The sequence below is a fragment of the Manacus vitellinus genome, unplaced genomic scaffold (assembly GCF_001715985.3).
Source record: "Manacus vitellinus isolate BGI_N305 unplaced genomic scaffold, ASM171598v3 scaffold_8_pilon, whole genome shotgun sequence".
Taxonomy (NCBI): Eukaryota; Metazoa; Chordata; class Aves; order Passeriformes; family Pipridae; genus Manacus; species Manacus vitellinus.
In genome coordinates this window covers 1,282,594-1,309,519 of record NW_021940864.1, presented here as the reverse complement: position 1 = coordinate 1,309,519, position 26,926 = coordinate 1,282,594, and the positions used below count along the sequence as shown (strand labels likewise).

The 26,926-nt window shown below is 36.3% G+C and overlaps 1 protein-coding gene across 22 annotated transcripts in view; it reads right to left on the bottom strand.

Moving 5' to 3' along the window:
- The window catches only part of NRXN1 (neurexin 1), a 705,404-nt gene that overhangs the window by 372,988 nt on the left and 305,490 nt on the right, over positions 1–26,926 (bottom strand). For all 22 annotated transcript variants that reach the window (XM_029965176.1, XM_029965177.1, XM_029965155.1 and 19 more), the window contains 3 exons: positions 10,303–10,425; positions 4,736–5,117; positions 4,020–4,210 (listed from right to left, as the gene is read on the bottom strand). In XM_029965176.1, the coding sequence (XP_029821036.1) occupies positions 4,020–4,210; positions 4,736–5,117; positions 10,303–10,425 (696 nt within the window). The remainder of the gene's footprint in view (positions 1–4,019; positions 4,211–4,735; positions 5,118–10,302; positions 10,426–26,926) is intronic.

The window sequence follows — 26,926 nt, the reverse complement described above, 5'->3', positions numbered from 1 at the left end:
TTGCTCCAACAGGTCAATGTCCTTCCTGTGCTGAGGGCCCCACAGTTGGATGCAGTGCTCAAGGTGGAGTCTTACCAGAGTGGAGTAGAGGGGTAGAATCACTTCCTCTGACCTGCTGCCCCAACTGCTTTGGATGCAGCCCAGGATACAATTGGCTTTCTGGGCTGCAAGTGCACACTGCCAGGTCATGTCCAGCCTCTCATCCACCATCACCCCCAAGTCCTTCTCAGCAGGGCTGCTCTCTATCCCTTAATCCCTCAGCCTGGATTGATATCAGAGGTTGTCCTGATCCAAGTGCAGGACCTTGTGTTTGGTTTTATTAAACATCATGAGATTCCCACAGGCAGTTCTCAAGCTTGTCCAGGTCTCCCTCTCAATGGTATCTTGTCCTTCAAGTGTGTCAACACCACCACTCAGCTTTGTGTCATCTGTAAATTTGCTGAGGATGCAATCCCTTCATCTATGTCATTAATGAAGATATTAAATAACACTGATCTGAATACGGAACCTTGAGGGACACCACTTGTCACCGATGTCCACTGGTACTCTGAGCCTTTGATCACTACCCTCTGGATGGGACTGTTCAACCACTTTCTTATCCATCCAGCAGTTCACTCATGAAATCCTTCTCTCTGCAGTTTGGAGAGAAGGATGTTGGGGGGCATCCATGTCAAAGGCTTTGCAGAAATCCAGATAAATGACACATGTAATCCTTCCCTTGACCACTGACGTATTTACTCTGTCATAGAAGTCAAATTCCACTCTCACTTGCAATTCTGTGCCCCCTCAAGGCTACTAAAACCCCTCAGACCATAAGAGCACAGCATTAAGTACAGCAAGCAAAAATTCCTTCCACCTAACTATTTTGGTCTGTGAAGGCCTTGAATTGCAGCCATGCTAACCATCTGAGCTGTACTGAAAGCAGGACAGGGAATCTGCTCTTGAAATACATGAAAAGAAATTTGCTGTGTAACTGAGTGCTGGCAGGCTTGAGCTGCATTGCCTTTGCTGGTAAGACTCATTTATCTTTACGGGTTATCTGCTAGAACTGCACCCGAGTACACTTTGCTAATTTTCTCTGCTGGGAAAAATAACACAGTTCTTGGAATCCAAACACAGAATTATTTTCACTCATTTATTTGTCTCCAGCTTGTAATTTACCCATCTAATTACAGCAATAATTAAGCTGGAGAATTTAATATAAGTGTTTCCACAGGTACCCACTGAAATTGTACCAGAGGTTACGGAGGGAATCAACATCTTTAATAATGAACTTTCTGTGTTATATAGCCAAATCTTACGCCCAAAAGGTAACATATTGGAAATTCTCTCCCATACTTTTATGGAAGCTGTCTGCTTTCCCAGACAACTTCCATGCTCTGCAGGCTCTACAACACAATCTGTGTCTTATCTTCGCACTGAATTCACTGTGTATTCACAAAAAAAATGCATAAATGGGATTTATCTTTCCAGGATTGGCTTGGATTTCAGCATAAGAAATCTGGTAACTCTACAATTATTCAGAAAGTCTACAGATTCTATATTTTCTGTACAGATTTATATTTTACTTATCTCTGGTTAAGTAGAACCATTGATGCCAGTAGCAGGAAGTGGGATTTTGAATTTACTTTGTTGCTAAGACTAAAATAACACAAGACAATGAATTAACCGTAACTACTTATATCAGGAAAGTGTATGGAGTGTTTATAGCATAACAGAAACATGTCATTAAAAGAAACACTGACATAAAATAGAAATGAAGAAACTACAGGAGAGCATTTCAACTGAATACAAAGGAAAGAAAAACAGAAATGAAAGGCAATTTTTTCTCCTTTTTAGCCTGCTGGCTAAAACGAATCATCTTGAACCTCCCCCCTCAGATATCCAACCAAAATTCTCATGATATATTATGCCATATTTAAGAGAACCTGACTGAGCAAAAATATAGTAGCCTACATTAAAAAAAATAAAATGAAACATACTATTATGAGAAGACAGAGGTGAAGGACTTGTGTATACTAGAACAGTTCAGAAAGAAGCTTGCTATATATTCCTGCACTGAATATATTGTTCTTTTACTGTACACATTCCCTGGGTGGTGAATAACAGAAAATCAGCATCTAATACATTCATCTTCCTAGCTTCAAATCTCAGTATGTTTTTTCATATTCCTCATTTCTTTTTTTCCAAAGGAATTCAAGGTTAGAAAATGCAACCGCTATGGATACAGTTTTACTTCAAAAGTGTAAAGCAAAAGTAGAATTTTCAAAGTGCAGAAAACAAAGGAATGTTGGATTTTATAGGTTGTCCTCGCTGATGAGCTTTCCCTGGGACTGGGCCGAGCAGCGCATTCAGCGAGATCACAGCGCTCTCTAGTGCCTTTAGTAAGCACATGGCACAAAGTTTATTTTCTTAAATAAGGCAACATACTAAAATACCACAACTGGTTTGAAAAATATGTAGAATAAAGTGACTGTGTCAATTTGATTATCAGTTCGTAACAGGATTATTTTTCCTACCCCTGTCTAATTTATCTACTAAGAAGAAACCCAAACACATGAAGTACATACACATATGCATAAGTAGTACTTGCCATCCAAAAAAAAGTGGAAGAATAAGGTGGATTCTTTGTCTACAGCATCAAAAATACCGCTGAAATATTACACTGTCTCAAAAACATTGACAATATTTAACAGAATGCAAAAATGAGAAATAACAGAACAAATTTCAAATACAATTTTAGGAATGCAGGGAGAGCCATTCAAAAAGCTTTATCAGAAATGCTGGGTTTATAAATTAGAGAATCACCTATTGAAGATTATGACATATCAAGATACTGTTTTCATAGTCTTTCTTACAATCTTCATAGCACTTTCAAGTGAAGCAAACATGTAAAATATCACAAAATCCAGAATAATTACCAAGGTCAGCTCATTATCTGTGACTCAGAGGTAGATAAAAGAAAATCCAGCAAGGAATAAGCTCTTGATGGAATATTAATATCTTCTTTGAACATGCTGGCTTTTGAAATACTGTACTTCTTTGACTGCTATGAAATTTTGGTTCTCCTGACAAGAACTTTTTTAAAGAATGTTAAAATACACAATACTTTTCCACATGACCAGAACATATATTCTTATGTTTGATTAGGTAGTCAGTATTTTAAAAGTATACTTATACACCTTTCCAAAAAGATATTTTTCCTCTGATGCAAATCAGCTTTTCATAACCCCACCTTTAGAACTGATTACTATCACTTTAAAATATACATATATATCAGTTTGGTTTATCAAAATGGACCTTAAGAATCTAGCTGGATCTATAACATGTAGGTTTAGGCCTATAAAACAAAGTTTATCCCACCTGCAGTTGAAATTCCAATACATTACATATTTAGGTGAGTATGTTTATGGTTCTATACATCTTGCAACTTGTATTTATAAGTGATTTGGAGGACTGCCACATAAGATCTCGGAAAGTAGTTTATGATATTGAAATTGCAGTGCATCTCTTTTCCCAGCAAAAGGTAGTTTTTATGTGAAATATTGAACAGTGAGGGACAGGTCAAAGTGTTCCCCAATTCTCTAACATAGAGATCAGCAGTTCTGAGAAGCCTCTGTAGTCATACTGTAAAGCTTGGGCTGTGGTTTTCACATGCCACTTATGTAACTTACATTCATGTAAAAGTCAATGTTTTTACATAGATGTTGTAGGCCTCCTTTAGTTCCCCAAGTGCCTTTTGGTTCATATGGGTCATCCCGTGTTTCTGTAATTTCCAATTTTTTTTTCCCTACAGCATTTTCACACATTTTAGGTTGCACCTACCTGTGCAGAACTACTACTAAACTTGCACTGTCAGGTTAAGATGATGTTATCTCTTCTGATCATATTCATTATTACAAAGTAAAAGGCTTCATACGGTATTATAAAATTATGTTGTACTTTACATACATGATTTATGCTGTTTATCATTCTGTAATGACTCTCACTGTATATTATACAAGACTAATTGTACTTACTTTTGAGATCTAAATTTCTGGCTCCTGCTGTGCTCTGTGTCGTGATTTTAGTGTCAATCTTTACAGTGTGGAGATTGTTAGTATCCCTTGATATCATCACATTATGCCACTGGTTGTCATTCAGAGGTTTATTAGAACTTCCTTTGATGAGATTCGCACCATTTCCCAAGTCAAACACATAGTGCAAATACCTGGGAAAAGAGAAAAAATTGGAAAAGTTTCCTTTTTCTTTACATAGCAAGGGGGCACTAAATAATATGTCTAATATTTTATATTTGCTTGTACTCCTCAGTAGTGCTGGTAAAACCAGAAGACAACAATGAATGCCAGATGGGGAAGCAACCATCATTCAGAGAATTTGCCACTGGTTTAGATGAGTTGAGGTGCAGTCCCAAGTTTCTGGAAAGTAATGAGCACTCCATGTACCAACACATGCATACATACGTAGAGAGAGAACAAGAGGAAGCTACAAACTAGTACTTCTTTGTGGTAAACACGAGAGAAGTTATACCTATTATTTACTGTCATATATTTCAGGCATCTAGCTTCATCTGAAAGAAAGAGTCAAAATAAAGCATATCAAGTTTAACATGAAGAAACATTTATGAATCATATATATCCAGTCAGATAAAGATCTGTATCCTAAACTTTCCCTTCTATTTCTCCTGTATATACGTTTTGAATAGACTGGCTTTGTCATGCTGATCCATACATACCCTTTAACTAATTCAACCACAATGAAATCATTTCCATCGCCACTGTTATAAAGTATCAATCCATCCAGAGAGGTGGTTTTGAACTGGAAAAAAAGGTGCATAGATGTATACGCTTGTAGCGTGGCCAGTGCAACATAACTTGCTTTTGTTTTAAAGGTTACAGGGTCTGCTATGATGTTCCTGAACCCAAATCTTGCATTTAGCTCACAATAATCGATGTCTCCGTTTTTACACAAGTCAATGTATGCCATGCCATTAAATGTGAGACTCTGTAGATGCCCAATAAAATTAGAAGGCACAGAAGACAGGTAGCGCCGTTCTGTTATTATTCCTGTTTCTATGTTGTGGAATTCCAGTCGTGTGTGGTCACCAGCCATTTGACCTTTAAATAGTAACAAGAAAACACGTGTTAGCATCTGAAATGGGAGGTCAAAAAGCACATCATGTGATTAAGTATCTGCATAAATTTCACACTTTTCAGAATGTGCAAGGCCAAATCTTGGCTCCAATCATCCAAATTATTGGTAAATCTAGGAGCCTCGGCACTGAGTTCAGTATGTTTGGATAAGGTCAACAGTAAGATTTCTAAACTGAAACACAATACCACAGTATATTGAACTGCCAACAAAATCCCTTACTTTGGTTACACTTTACCAGAGGTGGGGTTTTACTATAAGCAAGTGCAGTTACTCAACATGAAGACCACAAAGGCCAACCTCAGAGCTAAACCAGCAATATTAGAGCCTCATGAAAGAGAGACATAAAAGTTTGAGGGATATTATTCCATGTGGTTTGCTTAAAAGTGTATGATTTGGCTAGAGGCAGGAATGATTCCTGTTTCAGTTGTCTTAGGTACATAAATGCTGGCTCTGCTGCAAACCCCTGTGGTGCAAGGGTGGACAGTTACTTGAGAGCAACTAAGCTTTGTACCGTGGGGATAAACCATGGGAGAAGGGGCAAGGCCCAAGAGATGGGCAGAGCAGAAAGTCTGTAGCAAGGGTGTAAGTCAGCGTCTTGTAATCCTGAAAATAACAAGGGACTTGCTCACATCAGAAAGGTGGTCAAAAGGAAGCACCACAGATGCTTTTGAGTCTTTCTTTGTCATGCAAGGACCCCTGCAGAGTAAAAAGACTGAAATTTGCTGACCCTATAGCTAATCTGAAGGAAAAGATCAACACTGTCAGGATACACTGCATAAAGGTCAGGTAAGTTTTTAATCTAGTTATTAAATATTTTTCTCAGCACATCAAAAATTTCTCCACTGAAGAGAGCTCTTTTCTAACAGAACTTATTTTTTTTCCATGCTTATTTTGAAGAATTAGGGCAGTATTATCACAAGGCTGATTCATGGTCACATTGTGTGGGTATGGTGACAAAACAGCTTTTTATTACTAATTGATTTCACCACTTAATGTACCTTTTGCAAATCATGCCCTAGATTTCCCAGTTCCTTAACTGTTTCATGTCTCTCATGGTACAGAGAAGGTGAAGAGCAGACCTATCCAACCTGGACTTAATGCTGGCATAAAACTTCAGTTCTCACAGTGGCTCTGCAAAGCTGTTGGCAAGACAAGTTCCCTCTGTCCCTCCCTAAACATACAATTCCAAGAGAAGAATGTGAGCTCTGACCCAGGCTGGACACATTCATCAGTGATGCAGAAACCCTGGTGGCAGTCTTACACAGCTGTACCTTCATAGCTTTCATAAGCAAATGTCTGTGTACGTGTGTGTGAACAGGGAAAAGACAAGGTAAAGATAAATGTAGATATTTGGGCTTTGCCCAGGGAGATGAATTCACAAACAGGTTAAGTCACAACACTTACAAGTACAGGAATCAGTGAAATTACAGTGAAAACAGCTCTGCAAGTTTTAACACCATTCAGACCACACATGCACAAAAATTGCTTTAAAAATTTATGATCAATATTTACAAGTAGTTTACTTAGCTTCAGGATGAGTTCTATATGAGAACTTATTCTATGGATGTCATTAAACACCATCACTGTCTGGGATCTGTACTCATGGCAGTGCACTGCAAGAGACACCTTAAACCCCAAGGACAGTTGCCTTGATGTTGTTGTTTCTAAACATCGGTTCTGAAAATACTGCCTTCCCTGATGTATTAAGCAAAAGCTGGTTCTTCCTTGCAGTAATGAGTCAGGGAGCTGCCTTGAAAAATGCCAAATCGGTAATTTTTGCAAGGACAAGAGCTGTATGTTGGTTCACAGCCAAAGAACTGAGGATCGTGTTTTAGAGGGTAACATTATGTATTCCAGCCTTATATCAATTCAGATGGCATTTCATTAATGTCATGGCAAAAATCCACTAAGTTTTGGCCTGTAGCACAGTATCCCCACTACATTAAATGTATTTCTTTCTTGAGCATAGTAATAAAAAGTTCCAGAATCTGGATCTCAAGTTTCCCTCTAATATTTCAGTTCTTCAAACACTCTAACAGGACTTGAGACTCCACATAGTGCTTCATGGGATTTGCAAATACAGTAATGAAGAAAAAGAGACAGTGCAGTTTGTACTTACAAGGTTGGACATTTGGGGTTTTGTGTAGGGTTTTTTTGATGGGGTTTGGTTGTTTTGGGTTTTGTTTGTTTGTTTGTTTCTTGGTTTTTTTTTTTAAACTTACCAAGTTCATGTACAAAATGCACTACGTGCTGCAATGCTATGGGACATAATACAACAGGCCAATAGAATTTCTGTTCATAACCATAAGCTAGGTGTCTATTCTGTTATCCAACTTTGGTGACCTCCATCAATTCACTTCTGTTTTCTGTACATTTTCAGAAAACAAAGTGTATCAGGACTGCAAGTATTTAAACTCTTTTATGATGAGCAAAATCTCTGAAACCATCTGCATGATTTCCAATGAAAGCTAGTTATGATTCTGTGTTATATTATTTATCCATGCACACATTATGCATTTGTCAAAGATAAGTAAGCTCAATTCATGGATGAATAATCGATATTTTATAATCTGTAAAAACTGGAAAGTCAGGTTGAATTATTTAATGACTTCATCTTAAGCTTTCTGGATCTGATGCATTTGGTGTTTGTTTTTTTTTTCATGTATGACATAGGAAAGGAATCAAAAAAGGAAAACACAATGTGTGGTAGGGGGAAGCTGGAATTTTCAGTAGGAAGTCAATTTTCTTCCTTATTCTCCTAATAACATCATAGTAACCTTTCATATGAGATATAAATGGGTTATATTTTAACCAAATTTCTGATTGTTGGGACACCTGAAGAAAAGTTCTAAGCAGTTTAGAGCAAGCACGCTCCAATCTGATATGGCAACTCTTACCCTGTGCTTTCAGGAAATTCAGAGCTACTACACATTAAATTCTATTGAAACTATCTGAAATTTAAACTTGCAACTTTGAAAATACTCACCGTTGAAAAAACAACAACAAACCCCAAAAGCAAACAAACAAACAAAATCCAAAAAACACCCCACACAAACGAAATTAAAAAAAATCACAGTCCTTAGATGACAATAAAGATTTTATCTGTAGAAAATGTGATATTCCTGGGACTAACAGTGTTTTCCCCCGTTACCAGACTCTGAAGTTCCCTCTGTTCCTTCTCTTATGCCAGTTCTCTCATCAGTGGCGGAGGAGGCCACAGATTGGCTACACAGTTTCCTGCAGGGAGTTTAGGAAGCTCAGGAAGACTTTCCCTCCAAAATACTGGGGTAACTTTCTCCCTTTGGATGAACAACATTAAACATCTGTGAATTATGCAAACGTAGGCAACTTCCAGCTTGAAGAACTGAGAGGGATTTCAAGTCAACTGTCTAGTTTCTGATACAGATACTGGGATGTGAGAAGAATACAAGTGTTGTACCAGAAATCTGGACCCACAGGCAACACTTCTGATTGATCAGGAGGCAACTGAAAGGACTCACTTGCTTTGGCAGATAATAGAATAGAATAGAATAGAATAATTTCAGTTGGAAGAGACCTACAGTGGTCACCTAGTCCAGCTACCTGATTGCTTCACAGCTGACCAGAAGTTAAAGCATGTTATCAAGAGCATTATTGAAATGCCTCTTAAACACTGACAGGCTTAGGGCACCAACCACCTCTCTAGGAATCCTGTTCCAGTGTTTCAGCTATTTGCTAATACCATGATATTTGATAGAACCTATAGTTATCCACAATGAAGAGGGACGACAAGAACTTAGTCCTGCATTCTGTACTTATTACTTTACCTGACTAGACTCTATATGATTGAAACCTCCTTAATCCTTCATTTATATTTTGAACTTTTATGAAGCTGCACTGAACAGTCGGGACTGAACCCAAAGGTGAAAATAGTACTTCTTGGTGGTTTCCTAACCTGTAGTATTTGTAAATTAGAAATCTGCCATGAGAAATCCAGGAATTGTGCATTTGGATCTTGATGCAAGATCTAAATATCTTGGTTATATATAAGGCATATATTAGAATATGCCTTATTATTTGAGTGGCAGTTGAAGTAGCAAGTTTATAATATTTTTCAGTACACTTACTCCAAAGTGTACATAAATTTAAATTTATATATTTATATATAAATTTATAACTATAAATTTAATTTCAAAAAGAAAGTAAATTATTTAGGCCACCTACAGTCTTGGGAGAATGACCCTAAGCATCATCACATACACAGACTTCATCTCTGGAAGATCTATTGGTAATTTTTGATTCTAGGAAATATATTCTTGCAACTATTGAATACATAAAAATTATTTTTCTACCAGTGACATGGTCTTCAGTGTTCTGTTGAGTTGAAAAGGGAATATTAATGAAGGTGCACTCCTTTTAAAAACCCACTTAAATTGTTATCATTTTAACAAAGCTTAGAACCAATGATAAAAGCTATTTAATGCTACCCAAAACCAAAGGAAAATATTAAATAGTTAACACAAAATTAGGTACATTGCATTGTGCAAGGAATGAGGGTCAGAAGCCAGGTCTGTTGCTATTAATAACACATATGTAAGCGTTAACTTTTTACAGAACAAAATCAATGTGTTCTCTATTACCCTTTCTGATAACACATACATACAAATATATTTCTAACATCTGCTGGCATGCATGTAATTTTTTCTCCCATGCCAACTGCTATTTTTAGTATTTGTTGCCTAATATTTAATTATTGAGGACAGCTGATGCAAGATTTAAAACACAATAGAATATCCTTCAAACATTTATTATATTCTTTCTTACAGCAATGGCTTAGAGTTCAGCTCTAACAATGTGTTGGCAAAAGCATTTTACTTGCCTTCTCATTAGCGATGTATCAAATCACTTCTCCCCAATTACTGTATAAAAACATTCATTTAAGTCAGCACGAAGGTTTTCATTAATTTCAATAGCAACCTTAGAGCAACATTAATATCAAGTGTAATAACACACTTGTTGTAACAGTATTTCAAGACGCATAACATGGCTTTTGAATCCTACCCAAGAAAAGCAAAAATCACCTGTTGCTTTCAGACAAAGTCATTTTACTTCTGCTATTTTTTGTTCTGTGTTTCCCCCCAGTAACACGGAGTCACAGTGACACACTACCTGTCACGGCCTGCTGGTCATCCACCATTAACTTTAAACTTTTTCCTCGCCGAACCACACGCACTGTGTGCCACTCATTATCATTGAGGTTATAGCCAGCAAAAAGGGTTTCTGGACCTTTGCCTGTAGGATATGCCAAACAGTCATTATGCAATCTTTAAATCAGTTTACATGTGAACCTCACAGAGAGAGAAGACAGAGAGACTCGCTGGGCAAATGTTAAAACTCACCAAAAGTCACACCAAGCAAGAAAATTACCAAGTATAAGCAAAACTCAGATATAGAACTACTACATTAAAACACTGTTAATGTATATTAAACTATGTAAATGCACTTTATATGCACCAGGTTTTCATAAATAGGCACAGTCAACACATATTTAATTGTGCACTTTTCAAAAATATACAGGCCTTTAAGAAATGGGATTACTGAGCAAAAAGAACTTCAGCACGCATTTACAAGACTGATTTTTTTTCCTTCTTTAAACATTATTTTGTGGAAAATAACAAGTGGTAAATGTGTGTGCATGTGTGTTATATTTTTCCTAATTTATGTCAACTTCTCTCTTCATTTAGGCTCTGTTTGTTTATTAGGACTTCTCAGAACGTCATCTATTACCTGATCATCTAGATGACTTGCTAATATTCAGGTCCAGTACCTTCTTATGTTAGCAGAGCTTTGAACCATACTTTCCTTTTTCATTTAATGGATACCTTTTTTGTAATCTGCTATTTTTGTCATTAGTACATAAAACATTTTTGAAGCAAATTCTATGTATGGCACAATGTATTTGCAATAACCAAAGTATTCACAAACCTAGGATATCTTTAATGCCTAGGAAAAATTTTCTCGTAAGAAAAGGATAGTGGAAATTGTCACTTGCACTGTTGACCAAGAAGAGAAAGAGAAAAAGAAAAATTCTGATTTTGAACTGTCATTGATATGAATAAGTGATTGAAAGAGTACTGAATGAATGAATCAAAAATTATATGCTGGCTGTCCAAAACGTAAAGTTAATCTGCAATTAACAAATTACATTCTTGTAAAATACAGATGTCCCTGGTTTGTTTTTCAGTTCCTGTGGCAGAATAAATGCTGCTGATAACTAAAATTTGCCAATTAATTTCTGATCTCCTCGTACGAGAGAGGTGGAGGTTCTGGAGTGTGTCCAGCAGAGGGCAACAAGAACAATTGGTGGACTGGAGCATCTCTCTTATGAGGAAAGACTGAGGGAGCTGGGCCTGTTCAGCCTCCCAAAGAGATGACTGAGAGGGGACCACATTAATGCACTTAAGTATCTGAAGGATGGGTGTCAAGCAGCTGGAGCCAGGGGCTTCTCAGCAGTGCAAAGCAATAGGACAAGAGGTAGTGGGCACAAACTATTGCACAGGAAGTTCCAGCTGAATATGAGGAAGAACTTCTTCACTTTGTGGGTGACCACACATTGGAACAGATTGCCCAGGGAGGTTGTAGAGTCTCCCTCACCAGAGATATTCGAGAACCATATGGACACAATCCTATGCAATGTCCTCTACAATGACACAGCTTGAGCAGGAAGGTTTGACCAGATGACCCCACTGTGGTCCCTTCCAAGCTTACCCATTCTGTGATTCTGTAAAAGAGGCACATCATAAAATCACTTTTGGCACAAAAACATTATGGTTACCCTTAGTCAGACATTATCTCCACTGTGTCTCTTCCAGGTGACTATACCCCATGTGTCAATCTTCCTTTGAAAGGGATATGCCACTAGCTCTGAAATTGGTCACATTTCAACTTAGATTCTTTTCCAGTCAGCACAGGCTAACTGTGATGGGGGAGGTCTGTTCATAAATGGGTATTATATGACATTATATAAAATCAAAGCCTCTCTGACTTCAGGACTGCACAGAGGGAAAAGGACACAAAGAGCTTGATGCAGCTGTCCAGCGCACTGGACAGTTTTCATCTCAGATGTTTTCCATTTTATATCAGCATTTTAAAATTCCTGCTGGTTTGTTGTCCTGCTTTTATATGCAACTTTTGCTATTTTGAGCATGCCAAGGGATCTCCAGGAACAAAAACATTAGCTACAGCACAGGTAGTGAGATTCTGATACTGTTTCTCTATGTCTCTGTATTGACACTAAGGTAGGAAAGGTGTTTGAACCCACCAGAAGGAGATGATTGGTGTCAACTACCTGAATCATTCTGTTCCTCACATGTTTACTTTTTCTGACAAAACAAAGACCAGTTTTTGCATAAAGCTTAAGTAAATAATGTTCTCTTTGAAAGTGGTGATACAGATCTCTTAAGCAATTTCTATTATTGTATTAGGTGCTTCAATGGAAGCAATTGTTAACTAGCAATGGATGAATTTACAAAAAATGCTTAGATGACATGAGCAAAATACTTAGTGAGAGTCAATAGGCCTGCCTAGAAATACATCATTTAGTAGTATTGTAAATATATTTGCACTTCTTCACTTGTTAGTCCAACTCTTTTTTTTTTTTTAATTTTTAAAGTAATTGAACTGCTCAGTCTACCTTATCTCACTTCAGATTTCTAAAAGACCTAAAAGCATATGCAATTTTAATTTACTCTCACATTAAGAACCCTCTGTAGGGTCCCATTTGTGTGAAGTTGCCTTGGTGTATATAAATATCAAATCCAATTTGGCTGCTCACATTTATACAAGCAAATATATCTATTAACTTTTAATGGCTAGGGACTTGAAAACTCTTCCTGTTGTAAAATTAAATGTATGTTTTCCTATGCATCAGTCTATTTTCCTTGTAAGAGTACTCTGAGTAAGAAAAATCAGGTCAGAACTACTTGTAAGCTGCCTGTTCACACCGCACGCAATCCAAAAGAGGATTAATGGGACCTATGGTGAAAGGGTTATAAAAAGGACAAACCTGGATATAACATGCTATGGGAACAGTGCATTGAAATCAGTCCTGGCCTTGTGCAAACTAGCTACCTCACATGGAAGAGACTTTTCTTTCCTGAAGCTGATCTCTAACATAGAAGGGCTTTTCCTTTGTCGTAGAGAGGACAGGAAACTACCAAAAAGCAAGATGCAGTGCCCAGGTATTGTGCATCTACCTATCCCATCATACTCCACCTCTGTAAAGTAGTATAGTTTTCCATGGCAGCTGGAGAGGTAGATGAGGAAGGATGGATGCTCACCATTCCTGTGCAAATGCAGTGCTTGGGCTGCTTCCTGGCCAAGAATATACTTTTGCATATAAGAGCAGCAAATGTGCTTTTGAGCAGAGTATTTAGGAGAAAATTATCTAAATACTTAAACATAAAAACCTGTAGGAATCCCTTGAGACCCCCCAAGAGTACCAGGACTGCAGAAGAAGACTCTTAACACATCTTGTTAAATGGTGTTGGCCAACCTCAAAGCTAGTTTATATTAGTTCTTTCTTCACTAACTTTCAAATATATTGACCCGAAACTAATTTAAACATCATATTACTGAGATCATAACCATTCAGAGTCTTCTTCTGTCCTGGTTTATAGTTCTCTACTTTATAGTGAATCTACTATAAATTTATATTTAGTAAATCATTGACTCTCCAGTCTTATTCTGACTTTACACTGATCTGATTCCATTTCATTTAAATCACACCAGCAGAAAGTGCTCTTAAATAAGCGTATTTAAATAAAAATTGGCATATTGCCACCTTTTTTTTTTTTTTTTGGCAGGTGGCTGTTCTGGGCTTTTCAAAAAAAAAAAAAAATTCAATATCTCCCACAAAAAGAAAAGCAAGAATCCCAATTAAAAACAAAAAGTAATTTTTTTTTCTCATGGACTGATACTACTCTTCCAAACTTATGTCCCTCTGCTTCTATTTCCCACGCTGTCCTTCACCTGGAATTCATCTGTTTCTTTCTAGACAGGTCAGGGTTAATTTGCTTCAAGTATCCAGCCAGCCCTGGTTCACATTCTGAGCTACTGATTCTCTCAGATACTAATATCTCATTCATAAACCTTTCCTTTCTGAGACAAGATGCAAACTGGAAAAAAAAAATCCACTAAGTATCTCCTCTAAGTACCTCCTTTCATACTTAAGTATGAAATTTATTATCAACGTCTGTGTTCAGCTCTTTTCTTGTTTTTAAGGCTTAAATAACTACTAGATTTAATGTGTCCCTAGAGCAAATGGATAGTACCAAATAAAAAACTACTGGCACTTTTATGGCTATCATAGTTTGCTCATAGTCCATCATGCCAGTAAATTTGCACATCCATTTAAAAGCATATAATTGCTTGTACCACCATCCTTTTACACAGCAAAATGCAGACTGTGCAGTCAGTTGATACAGGTACAAATCTTGATGTCATAGTTCATTATGAACTAGGACATATAAATGTAAAGTCCTAAAAATTCCAAGTTTTAGGTTTACTGAGGCACCCAAAGTTGAGTTTACTTTGTTGTCAGTGTCTCAGTTGGAAGTTAACTGTCTTTGGTCCTTTTCAAAGTTAAAGGAAAAAAGTATGAACTTCCAACACAAAAAATCTTATTTTCAGTGTGCTGAACCTGCTAAATGTTCTCTGGAGATTTCTGTTCTCTACTATCTTGTCAGGAGCCTATTCAGCCTAATTCAAGTACTGAATCAGTCGATTAATGGTGATATGCATATTTTTTTCTCTAATATATATCTATCCCGTGGTGCTTTCATTTTAACCAACTATTTAAACAGAACTTCATAAAAAAACCAACTGATGCTTTTGAAAGGAGGTACCAGCTTTTGGCATTGCACCAAAACACTCAAATCTAGTTTTCTGAACCAAACACCCAAATCATTATTGGTTCTTACAATGCCACCCACCACTACCAAGGCCCATACCAAAATCCTTGGGGCATTCAAATCTGCAATCAAGAGTAGATATTAAAAATGAAGTATAGAAAGAAGGATAAATTAAATAGAGACTAGCAATGGAGACTGGATGGTTCAGTGAATGCTGTACTAACCTATGGAACCCAAGTTAGATGCAGGCAAGTCACGACTATCTGTTTATCGGTCAGCATAAGAAAGATCAGTGGTTTCAGCCTAGTTTGCTCACAGAAAACTATGAATACTACAGCTATCAATATCAGGTGGGATTTAGGCAAAAAGACATTTGGACAAGAAGACAAAACCCTGAGATCACTTCAGTTAATAGAGAATGTTACTTTAAGTCAGGGTTGCCAGGATTTCAGACAGTTTTACAGCTAAAATAATACATACTTTACAATTCAGCTTGCTATGTATAGACAGCTGAGTGTCTCTGAGAGACACGTAAGAATGTTATTGCAAATACCTGTTGTCAAACTAGAGAACTTTGTACCATTTCATTTATGCTGCTTTCCAGAGTAAACCTAGTTTGCCTCTAATCAAGGCTTCTGTTCCAGCATTCAGCCAGTCACAGTCACTGTGCAAACCTCATGAGGTATCTATATTGCATACAGTCTACAGCACGAAAAGTTCAGAAAAGTTTCCTCCAGAACTAGGTATAGAAACACAAGACACATAGGGGAAGGCATTATCCTTCATTATCCTTTCTTTGATGGTTGGTTGCAGAAACATTTCTGGTTTTCCAAAACACTCGTGCAAACTTGAATTTAAAAAATCAATTAATATAGTGGATCAATTATATCTTAAATTACTCTGTCTGTATCATCCTGAAATTCCCTGACTATGCATGCTTTTTGACAATAGACAAACTACACTGTCTTTTAAAGATAAAAAATATGTATCATGTTGTCATTTACAGCTAATAGATAAGTTAAATTAAGAAAGTCTTATTGCAGGTCAAAGAAATTTTGTCCACTATACTTTGTTCCAAAAAAAATCATACAGAAAATTCCACAAGAATAGCACATTCACTGAATTATATCAAGCAAAACTTATCAATCTTGCACTACTTGATCAAAATGTTCCAGCTCACAACAGCTTTACTATAGGCAAAATTGCTTTTGTAATTTGGGTGATGTATTGGCAGTTTAGGGTATTTTTATTACTTTTTTTTTTAAAAAAAAAGACATTTCAAAAATTAAAACAAAGGAGATTGGAGTTGCTAATATCTTTCATTAGCCTTCCTTTCAGTCACAGAACAGATTTGCTCATATTCTTCAGAATAACAGGAATATAATGTTAAATTTGTTTTCATAGAGGCACTCATACAGAAATGCAGAAAGCTAAGCAAGGCACTTTTGAAAATTCTACTGGCTCCCTCTACATGACCAAACTACAAACGGACTGCATTTCATATTGATCTATCTCACTAGTAAGGAGAAACACCATACACAGTGAATTCACTGGAGAAGAAAAATCCATAGAAGGTTATGAAAAACAACCAACCCAGGAATGTTGGATTCCAAAATTTGGATATGAGAAAAAGAAAACTGCTAGGTTTAAACAAAAGCCTTGGGCTAACAGAGACTGGGGAAAAACCTCCACCTAGGGTCCAGACAAGGATCCATTGATGTCAGGGTTCGGAATGTCCTGCCCAAGCCCAGAGAAACCATGCCCTGATTTCATCAAGCCAGTGCAGAAGACCTATTGTGTTTTATCTCTCCCTTTGTGTTCCCCGGATCCTGTGCATTCTGCAAACCTGAATACCTCTTTGCCCCATGTAATACCCCTAAGATAAAGTGGGTTTTCCCCATGAGGTAATTGTAAGACCCCAAATTTGTTAACCTGGGTTTTTCCCTTATGTCATCCCCTGAAACCCCCTGTTTGTAATAAATTGTAATAGTTACAACCCCCCGTCAAATATGTAGACCCTAAACCCTTTAAATATGAACTTGTAAGTCCAATAAAGCATTCCAGTTCTCTGCCTCTGCTGGGATCATCGTAGTTATTGACTCACTACACAGGAATCAAGCACCATATCCAGCTCTGAGGACACAAAGTTTTCTACAGACACTCATATGGTTCCTTTCTCTCTGTTCTGTGAATTTGCTTCCCCTGCCCATGGTTTGAGCTGCTCAGTATTTCCCCTCTCCTGACATTGTCTTCCCTTTGCCTTAAGCAAGCTATTTACATACTCATCAATTAATTTCTTTCAATCTGTGAGGTATGAACTGTTGGTGACACATCAGTATCTAAATAGAGTCAGTGGATCCAGGTGAGAGGGCAAAACATAGATAATCTATTAGATCAATTAAATCTAAGGATTCTACCAATAAAGGTGCTGCTGATGAACCACTGTCTTGTGAAAGCCTATTTTCTACAAATAGAACAAGGACTGGTATTCAATTTCAGCAAGACAGAGAAAGAAAGAAAAACATCAGAAAGCAGTAAACTTTAGAGTTGGAAGTCTTGGTCTCTAGACTTCCATGACAGAACAAGACATATGTAGAAGACATACACATGCTCTCCAAATTGGGAAGTCTGCTTTGATGGTTAATAATTGGGTCTATAATAATTTGAAACATATTTCCTGAAAAAATGGTCTTGAAATTGCAATTACAACCATATGTGAAATCAGAGCACATGAGAGGATAAAACTGATTTTGTTACTGAGTTATGAAATGTCTAACCCAACCTAGAGACATTTCTCAACATATTACTCAAAACATTTATGGCTTAAAATTAGCTGCATTTTGATTTAGTTTTGTAATTCATATATCTAAGTAAATGAAGCACAAACAGTCCTAAGGACATGTAATTTTCTTGTTGGAAATAATGAAAGAAAAGTATCTTTTAAAAGCAGCTAAAACCAGAAGTCAGCTAGATCTCTGTATTTTTAATGAGTGTGAAGTTTCTCTTTTGTACTGTTCTCTGAGGATCACAACTATCAGAAAATGTGCTAAAGGTACTAAAGGTTTTATGAATCTACCCCAAGGTCCTGAACTAAAGGGACTTTAGTCGTGGACTAAAGTCAATGAGCTTGAAAAATATGGTTGTTTCTTTGTCAGCTCACTGCTGAACCTTTTGAGACAAATTTTCAGAAATCATGCTGAACTCAACAATTGACTTTGCTGTAGGTAAGGTGAATGAGAACTTTCAATACATGGCAATTCTATGCTAATTTAAAGCAAACTTGAGCACAAAATTATTTACTTTTTACTTAGTGACAGTAAAGAAATGTCCTCTTGTAAAGATCATGTAGCTTCTGTGGGTCTGTAAGGTCATATCGTGCCTTGAATCATGCTAAATTTTCTAAAATAACCTCAAAACCTAACAGTCTGAGTTGGTATTCAGCAGATTCACTCTCACAAAGTCCTTGTGCGTCTTTAGTAAATCTTAATTTGTTTTCACCTTAGTTTGACATGGTTGCTACAATGAAAATTTCCAAACATTTTAAGCTGAATACATTTAAGCACTTTGTTTTAGGTCAGATGCACTTAACACAAACACTTTCAAGTCAACACCTTTCACTTCATTCTGCCTAAGCTATTGCAGTACAATAGGAAAGAAGTCATTTCACAAGCCTGCTATCCTATTTTCTCAGGCAAGTTCCCAGTTCCCAGAACACTCCTGTAGCTGGACCTGAGAAAAGATCACAGAAGGATGACAGTAAGGGAAGCCAGATGAAATGTCTGACCACCAAAGAGGGGAAGGACTTGAAGAACTTGGACTGAGTCGCTGCAACAACTCACATAGACACACAATGACACTGAATAATACAGAGAAAAAAAGTCAGTTTGGCTTGATAAATGAAATTGCTTGTTTGTTTTTTAAAATATCATCCAACACAAGCTAGTATATTGCATAAAGAAGAAAAAAAATGGGAAATTTTAATTCATTTACAATACTGAAATTTTCCCATGCAGAATTTTTGTATTACACAGAGCTTTCTTATACCGAGAGCTTGATTCAATGGAAAGTTCCCTTTAACCCCTATTTAACAAAAACTTTGTAAAACTGATAGAGGAAAGAACAGTTAGGTCATTTAGAGTTACTAATGTTTACTTTTTTCCACTTCTATAACAGGAATAGGATTGAAAATTATAAGAACTGACTTGGGAACTCCTAAGACTAAGATGAAACCCCAATTTTAACGAATATTCCTTTTTTTTTTTTAAACTAAATATTCACTGTTTAGATATGGCTTTAATGGCAGTCAGAGTCTCTAAAATTCAATAATTCTGTACAAATTCAGAGTTCTGTAAATAGTACTGATTTGTGAAATGTGGTTTAAAACAAGAGAAAAAAAGGTGATCCTATAATGAATTCAAGTTAATTTTCTGCTTTGCAAAGGAGAGTTAGATTTTTACCTCAGCAGACTTACTATTCTGGTCTTGACTACCAGAACCAAAAGTCCCAAACCCTACAAAACACCAGGGCAGAAACATACATTCTCTGTCCTGGATTTCTAGAATCAGCAAGAATATGTCTCGAAGTTTTCAAAGAAGTGAAGAGCAATACAGCTGGCAATCTTCTTTTCCTTACACATAATCTCCAGAAGTTACTGTTCAAATACAGTGCCTCAGCTTCCAGAGGAAATTTGCTGTCTCTTCTGAAGAGATCTGGAGAAATTCTGACTTGAAAGAAGGATTTCACCGAAAGATGACTATCTAAATAACTTTGATAGTCTGGACCTTAATCACTGTTCTACAAATCGCTGTCATTCAAAAAAATGTTTGCCATAAACAAAGAACCTGAAACATACAGCTGCTACAGGAAACAAATAAAACTGATCTCTACCTGTACCCTTCTGATCCTGAAGAACCATGTTACTGCTTTCCACTTGAACCCAGTGAAGGGAGAATAACCTAACTTATAGCATTTTTTGAAGAAAGAGTAGGTACTTTTTTTTTTTCTTTTTGCTGAGAGAATTGGAAAATTTGTTGTACTTTGGCTAGGTTATAAGTGACAACAGGAAAAAAACAGAAACAGCTTTAATCACACATTAGCTTGACTTTGACATTGACTGTGCCCATTTATATCAAAACCATGGCTGTCAAAACTCTGAAGTACATTTTAAAATATAAGTAAGCACAATTTAAGTATGCTTATCCATAATTTACCTTTTTATAAAAAAATACTTTCATATTTAGTCAAAATGAACAAAACAGAAAAAAACCCACTTAAATATTTCATTTTACCCTTGTATTTTACACAGTGCACTTAAGAATAAGCAGATTGGTAATTAGCTGGCATAGAAGAGAATTTGGACTGTGACTTTATTTTAAGAATAAGCTCCTTTTAATTTACAGGTGTCTTCATCCCAAAAAACTGCTGTTACAAAATAGTTACAACTAAATCTCACACTGATATCCTCTTCTTTTTTTAATTAAAATGATGAATGATAACATTTTGCCTAGTTAAGAGTAATGAGAATAATGTTTAAAGATTTATTATCCTTGATTATATAAGTGTTTTAAAATATCTTTATACTCATCATGGATCGAAAAGCATAATTTCTTGACACTGCTTATTCTTGGATACTGTTACACAGACAGGAGTCAAGCAAGGAGGACTAAATAGACATTTCAGATTGTTTTCAGAAATTACAAATAGATGAATACAAAGGTTGATCTCTGTTCTACAAACAGCCTCCACTATCTTTGATGGGTATTCTCTTGCATGCCTGAGTAAAAAAACACGTCTTTTAAATTTTATTACATGGAATTGATTTCAACATCAAGAGAATCTCTCCAATGCTCTTGTGCCATTTATTATCTCTTAAGGTTTGTGCTCAGCATCAGTGAGTGACAATTTTTTTGAACAAAACAAGTAAGCTTCTTGACAGAAGTTCCTACTTGCCCTTTTTGTTAAGATATGCTCTGTGTCTTGCTTTATGTAATTTTAGGAAATTAAGAATTGACTTTTATAGGCAGTGCTGCTCTTATTCATAGCCAATTATCTTGTCACCTGACTTCATAAGTGTCCTATCTCATGTTAGCTGGAGATGCAAGAATACTTCTTCCCCTGAGAGTGAATGGTGTAGCTGTTCCCTCCTAGGAAACAGCATACTTGCTTTCAAGCTGCTGAAACATTATATATACCAAAAACTGCAGAGACAATTCAAAGTATAGCAGTAACCACAACACAAATTCATCAGGTATTTTTCACCCATACTCAACAACTATAGTGCTCAAATTTTAGTAAAACTAAAATTCCTTAAATGACAGTGAGCATACTAACTATGCTTCTTATTTTCACTTCTGATCCAATTTTCACAAGTCACACGTAAACAGTGAAACGTAAAGCATGTGAGTGAAAGATGGAATTTTGACTTACCTATTTGTTCTTTCTTCTTCAGACAGATCTTACTATTAGTGAGAAAAACAATGTGCGGAGACAGAGAGGAACTTCTAACTAATGAAATGTTATTTCTACATAGATGTGCTTCGCTCCTTGGAGAAAAATCTCAAAGAATATAAAACCATGAGAAATAATACCAAAGAATTACTATAAGCTACAAGAACCACAGCTTCCTTTTTTCCTTAATTGCTTTTCCTCGTTCCATGTCTTGGTCTTCATCTTGTGTCTTGTTGCTTCAAGACTGCCTAGACAAATAACTGCTGAAGAATTCTTTGCACATTTCCCAAAGGGGACTGCATCTCAGAAAGTCAACTTTATCTTGATGTCTCAACTCAACAGAATAATATCTCCTTTGAAGTGATGGATTGAGGCCTAGAAATCAGCTGGAAGGGAGCATAAGTTAACCTCTTGACATGTCATCCAAAAAAGCAATATGTTTGGATGGAAATTTTAACAGCTACCTGAATATAATTCATTAAAGTTATTGTCAAGAAGAGATAATAAGGAAGCAGTTATGTGGTTCCAGTAATAACCTACTGAGTGCTTAAAATGTTATGATAGATGTTTCATGCATTTTAATAGACATAAATGCAAAATGTGCTAGATACAGAGTAAGTGCTTTTAATACAAGAAACTGCTCACCAGTGACACGCACTGGGTAGGTGTTTTTAATGTTATCAGCTCTTCAAAAAAAGCACATTGAAAAATGAATTACTGTTCTTATAACATTAATGAAGAATAATGTTGTAGCTAAGTGCTTGCTAGACTTTTTCATCAAGATTGAACTTATGAAGTGATGACTTGCTGCAGAGAAGCGAAGAAACTACAAAATAGCCCACCTTTCTGAAACAGTCATACAGCTAAAACTAATAAATACTTATACAATGGGTTTTTTACAGATGCAGTAAAGGAGGGGCTGTCAAAATGCCACAGATGACTCAGAAACCATGTTTTGTGAACTTGTATTTATGCAAATAGGCAGATAACTCAGCTTCTGTACTGCATATGAAAAAGACAAAAACTCTATGCTCTTGTACTGTTCCCAACTGTCTATAATCACATTTCACTGATCTTAATTCTTAAAGAGTAAGATAATTACTTGCTAGGGATTTAGTCCAGATTTCCAGCAGAACAAACATACAAATGTATCAAAATAATTTCAATTTATGCAAAATTTTAATGTGCCACCCTTTTCATTTCCTCCCTTTTTTCTTTCTTTCTTTGAGTGAAGAAAAGGTAGTCAAGCTTTCTCTAAGCAGTTTGGCTCTCCTAATCACAGAAAACTGAGAAATAGGATCAGATCTGACTCTCACTGAAATTAATTGCACTTTTTTAATAATGTAGAAATGTTCTATTCATAATGTCTATTTATTATGAGAGGGACAGGAAGAAACTTGGCAATTCACCTCAACATGTGTTCGACCTACTGCAATATTCACTAGCTCTGTTAGTGGGAACCAGACATCCCATTCAAACTTCACTCTTTGATACTGTTTCCCTCTCCCCTGTTTCTTACTCATGTATACCCATTTTATTAAACAAAATAAACACATACATGTATTGAATGAATTTTTTACAAGTATATATTAGGTCAGAATGATGGCTGTGAGCATGTAATGTATTGACCAGAAAAACAGTATCTACCTGCAGAGAGATGGCAATTTGTTTGGTTTTCCTTGAAAAGTTTTCAAGATAAGCACAGGGCCAGTGATTTAGTAAGGCATTGCATTTGGAAAAGCAGTCCTATGAATTTTCTTAATACATTTAAATGCTTTCTGAACTAAACTAGTAATGATTTTAGTATCTTTTTACACAGACTTCTTTGGAAAAAAACCCATAACTTTCTATCCACTGAAAATAACTCTTCAAATTGTAATATTGTAACAGAAAGACTGGAGTATTTCTCCATAGAAGTTTCATTTACAAGCACTTCTAAATGTTTTCCACAAACATATTTATAAAGGCTCATCACAAGAGCATTTTATATAAGAAACAGAGAGCCCTAAGAAACAATGGCAAAAAAAATATGAAAAGAAAGGTATTTTTACATTAAGACTAAAAGTATTTTTAATCTGGTTATAAATTTAGAAACGTTATCAACTGAATTACTGTTATTTTTTCTTAATACTGAATGCCAAAAATGACTTTCTTTACAAAGAGCTACAGACCAAAATTTCTTGCCAGAAAGCTCTTAGTACTAAGTCAAAGACCTTATTCACAATGCTTAGTACATATGAAAGGTCAACTTAATTAATGGTTTATCCTAATTTGACTGGATTTGTCTGTACTTAAGCTTCTTTTTTTTTTAGAATTTGTTGAAATATTGGCTTGTGCTATCTGCTACCCTGGTATGGTAATTTTCATAGAATCTGATTATAAAGTTCAGAATGACTGTGTACATCCCAGTTGATGATTCTGTGAGTCTATGATTATTTTCACTAGCAATTTCCTGTTTGCTCTGAATACAGGGTATAAAGTCATGATAAAAGCATTAGGAAAAGAAGGTGCAAAGTAATAGGGGAAATGGTGCATAAGACCAGCTAGTTCAGCACTATACTTTCAAGAGCAGCATGGAAAAGCAGGATGGCTCTGTAGGAATCACTAACAGTCACAGCTTCCAGTGACAGACTTGTTTGGGACTACTGGAACTACAGAAACTGCCTTATCACAGAAAGTCCTTGATGTATTTCCATTTCATTAAAAAAACCCCAAAAACATCAAACTATCAACTTCCTGCTGCTTCTTATGGCTGTATAATCGTATATTTACAAAAATACATCCATATTCTCTCAGGCATTATTATTTCCTAGCTTGCCTAGCTGCTCCATGTGGGAAAGCTAATCCATATTTGTAATCCTCCCTGTTGCAGTGACCTGTATTCTTCCTATTTAAGCTAATCATGAGGAACTGGAACTAAACACACACACAGCTTTCAAGAAGCGGAGAAACAATGACTGCATAATAGCATAATGCTGCTTTCTGTTCTGGTCTTACAGGAACCCCATAGCTATGAATATCCACTGGGATTCCTGGTCACTTCTGAGCACTGAACTGTTTTACAAGAGCTATTTACAATGACTGCACAATTTCTTCAGCTCAGTGCTAACAGACTCCATTGCTGTACTTGCATAATTGAGATTACTTTTTCTAGCATGCATTACTTTGTACATATTTAATTCCACCTACCATTTTACTGTCCAGTCATGCAGCATTTTGAAACCTTTAAGAAAACCCTCACATACAGCACTTCATTTGAGTTTCCTAAATAATCTCATTGCATTTGCAAATAATATCATCTCAGTATTCCTCTTCATTTCTCAATCATTTTTGAATAAGTTAGTAGAGATTCCTGTGGGACCAGTTTTAGCGAGCAATAAAGCAGAGTTTTACTGTGAAATGACTGCCATTGCAGCCCAGTTCACCAATATGAATGACATTACATTAGCTTTTATATATTCTTCTCCTGAAGAAAATAGTATTCAATTGCTTTGCTATTACTGATTAGAACAGCATTCCTCATTACCCCTACAAGATTTGACTGTAACGCCCACTTTCTGTCACAGAAAAAAATTGTGAGGATAATTTAAATCACCAGTCCTGAAATTTGATTAAGTCATCCTGCTTCTCAAAAGCTGAATGAGAAAAACATAAAAGTAAAATAAGAGAACTTTAGGACCTGCTATACATGAAAAAGTTACTTTCAACTGCTTCTTCCCATTAAAATATTTAAAAGGCCTAGTCTTCTTCTTCTGAAAAGTCCTTTTATGAAAGATTTGATAGGACCAGTATGAGCTAAACACACACAACTCCCTTACATATAAATCAGGATCTATTAATTCAAGAAAACCTATTCTTATAGATCTAGCACATCCTGGGGGCTGCTTTGTCCCTATTGGTAAAATGAGAGGCTACATGCTTGCAGCAATCTCTGCTTCCTACCCTCCAAGAGTCCTCTTGTCATATTTAGTATTTTAGATGGTCTTCTGCTCCCTGCTCTCCTTTAAGAGTTTAGGCTGAAGGACCAGAGGGAACAACTTCAGGCCATTCCAGACCATTCCCTTGGGCTCTGCTTGTAAAACCTTGGCAGCATACCAAAGCTCAGAGCCAGCTGATATGTCATATAGCCCCACATATGCACTAAACTGACAACTATCTGTACCTGCCATGGCAAAAATTAAAGTATCCACCAAAATATCACAAATGGAAGCTCTACTATTTTTCATCAATCTTAAAGTAAGTTTCTGAAAATATTTATGTGGTAGTGCTAAAAAAGCAAGTCTTTATCCGAAAGTTAATCTAATGATTTTTCACCACCAATTAGGGCAACTAGCCTTACTGTATGTATTTTCAATTTACTTAAATAATCATATATTTAAGTTTTTACTGTTGCCTTTTTTACTGTGGCTATTGCAGAGCACACTGCTGTACCTTGAGAAAGCCACAGATATACTACTATTATATATTTGATTACTGAGGCCCCTGTTAAATCAGTTCTATCTTTAAAGTACCATGAGTAGAATGTGGGACTTAAAAAGATAAAAATAAGACAGATGAAAAGAGTGAAAAGAAAGGAAAGAAGTATACACACAAAAAAGGAAAACATCTGTTTTCTAGCAAGAAAACTGAAATGCTATTTTATTGACAGTCTGCCAAAAGACTAATGGCAATTTTCCCCTCTGTTAGCTAAGAAGGAGCAAACACAGATGAGGTTTTATAAGCAGCAAGCAGAATGCAGGCACAGAAATAAACTTTATTGCTGTCCTTCACGTAGGCTGGAAGCACTGACAGAGCAAAGCCTTCAGTCCCCAGCAGCTGACCTTGAAAGCTTTGTCAGTAGGGAGAAAGTAAACATGATAGACCCTTTAATGGTCAGCCAGCATATCTAAAGCATTTATTTTCACTTTAATGAAGGTTTGAGCTTTTGTTTGCTGTGTTAATATGATAATTGTCTCCCATACCTCAGATAAGCAGGTTTAGGTCTGAGCTAGAAAAGAGCTTACAGGGACCTCACCACTGGCACGGAAAAATATGGGCAAGACTCTTCCAAAGATTTCTTTATAATAAGCTTTTTTTTTTTCCCTTTGTTTGTTTTTTTTTTTTTTTCTCTTAACAACTGCAAAAGGAAGAGATAAAAATGGCAGACTTTTAGATAACTTGAGTATTTCCCTGCAAGATTTCTTGCTGGGAAACATTTTAGCTGAGAAATCAGTATATCACAAGATTGACTTTCTCAATCACCCACTATGTGAGAGAGCTCACACTCAGAAGTCCAATGTGCCTTCACTGTTACTTTCTGAGAGTCCTCTCTCAAGACAAACTATATCCATACGAAATCTCGCAAAAAGGCAAAGCTTATCTTACGTGAATGGTCAAAAAGCACAGCATCCCCTCAGTTGGCACCTCCTAATATGTATGCTCTTCATGATACCCAA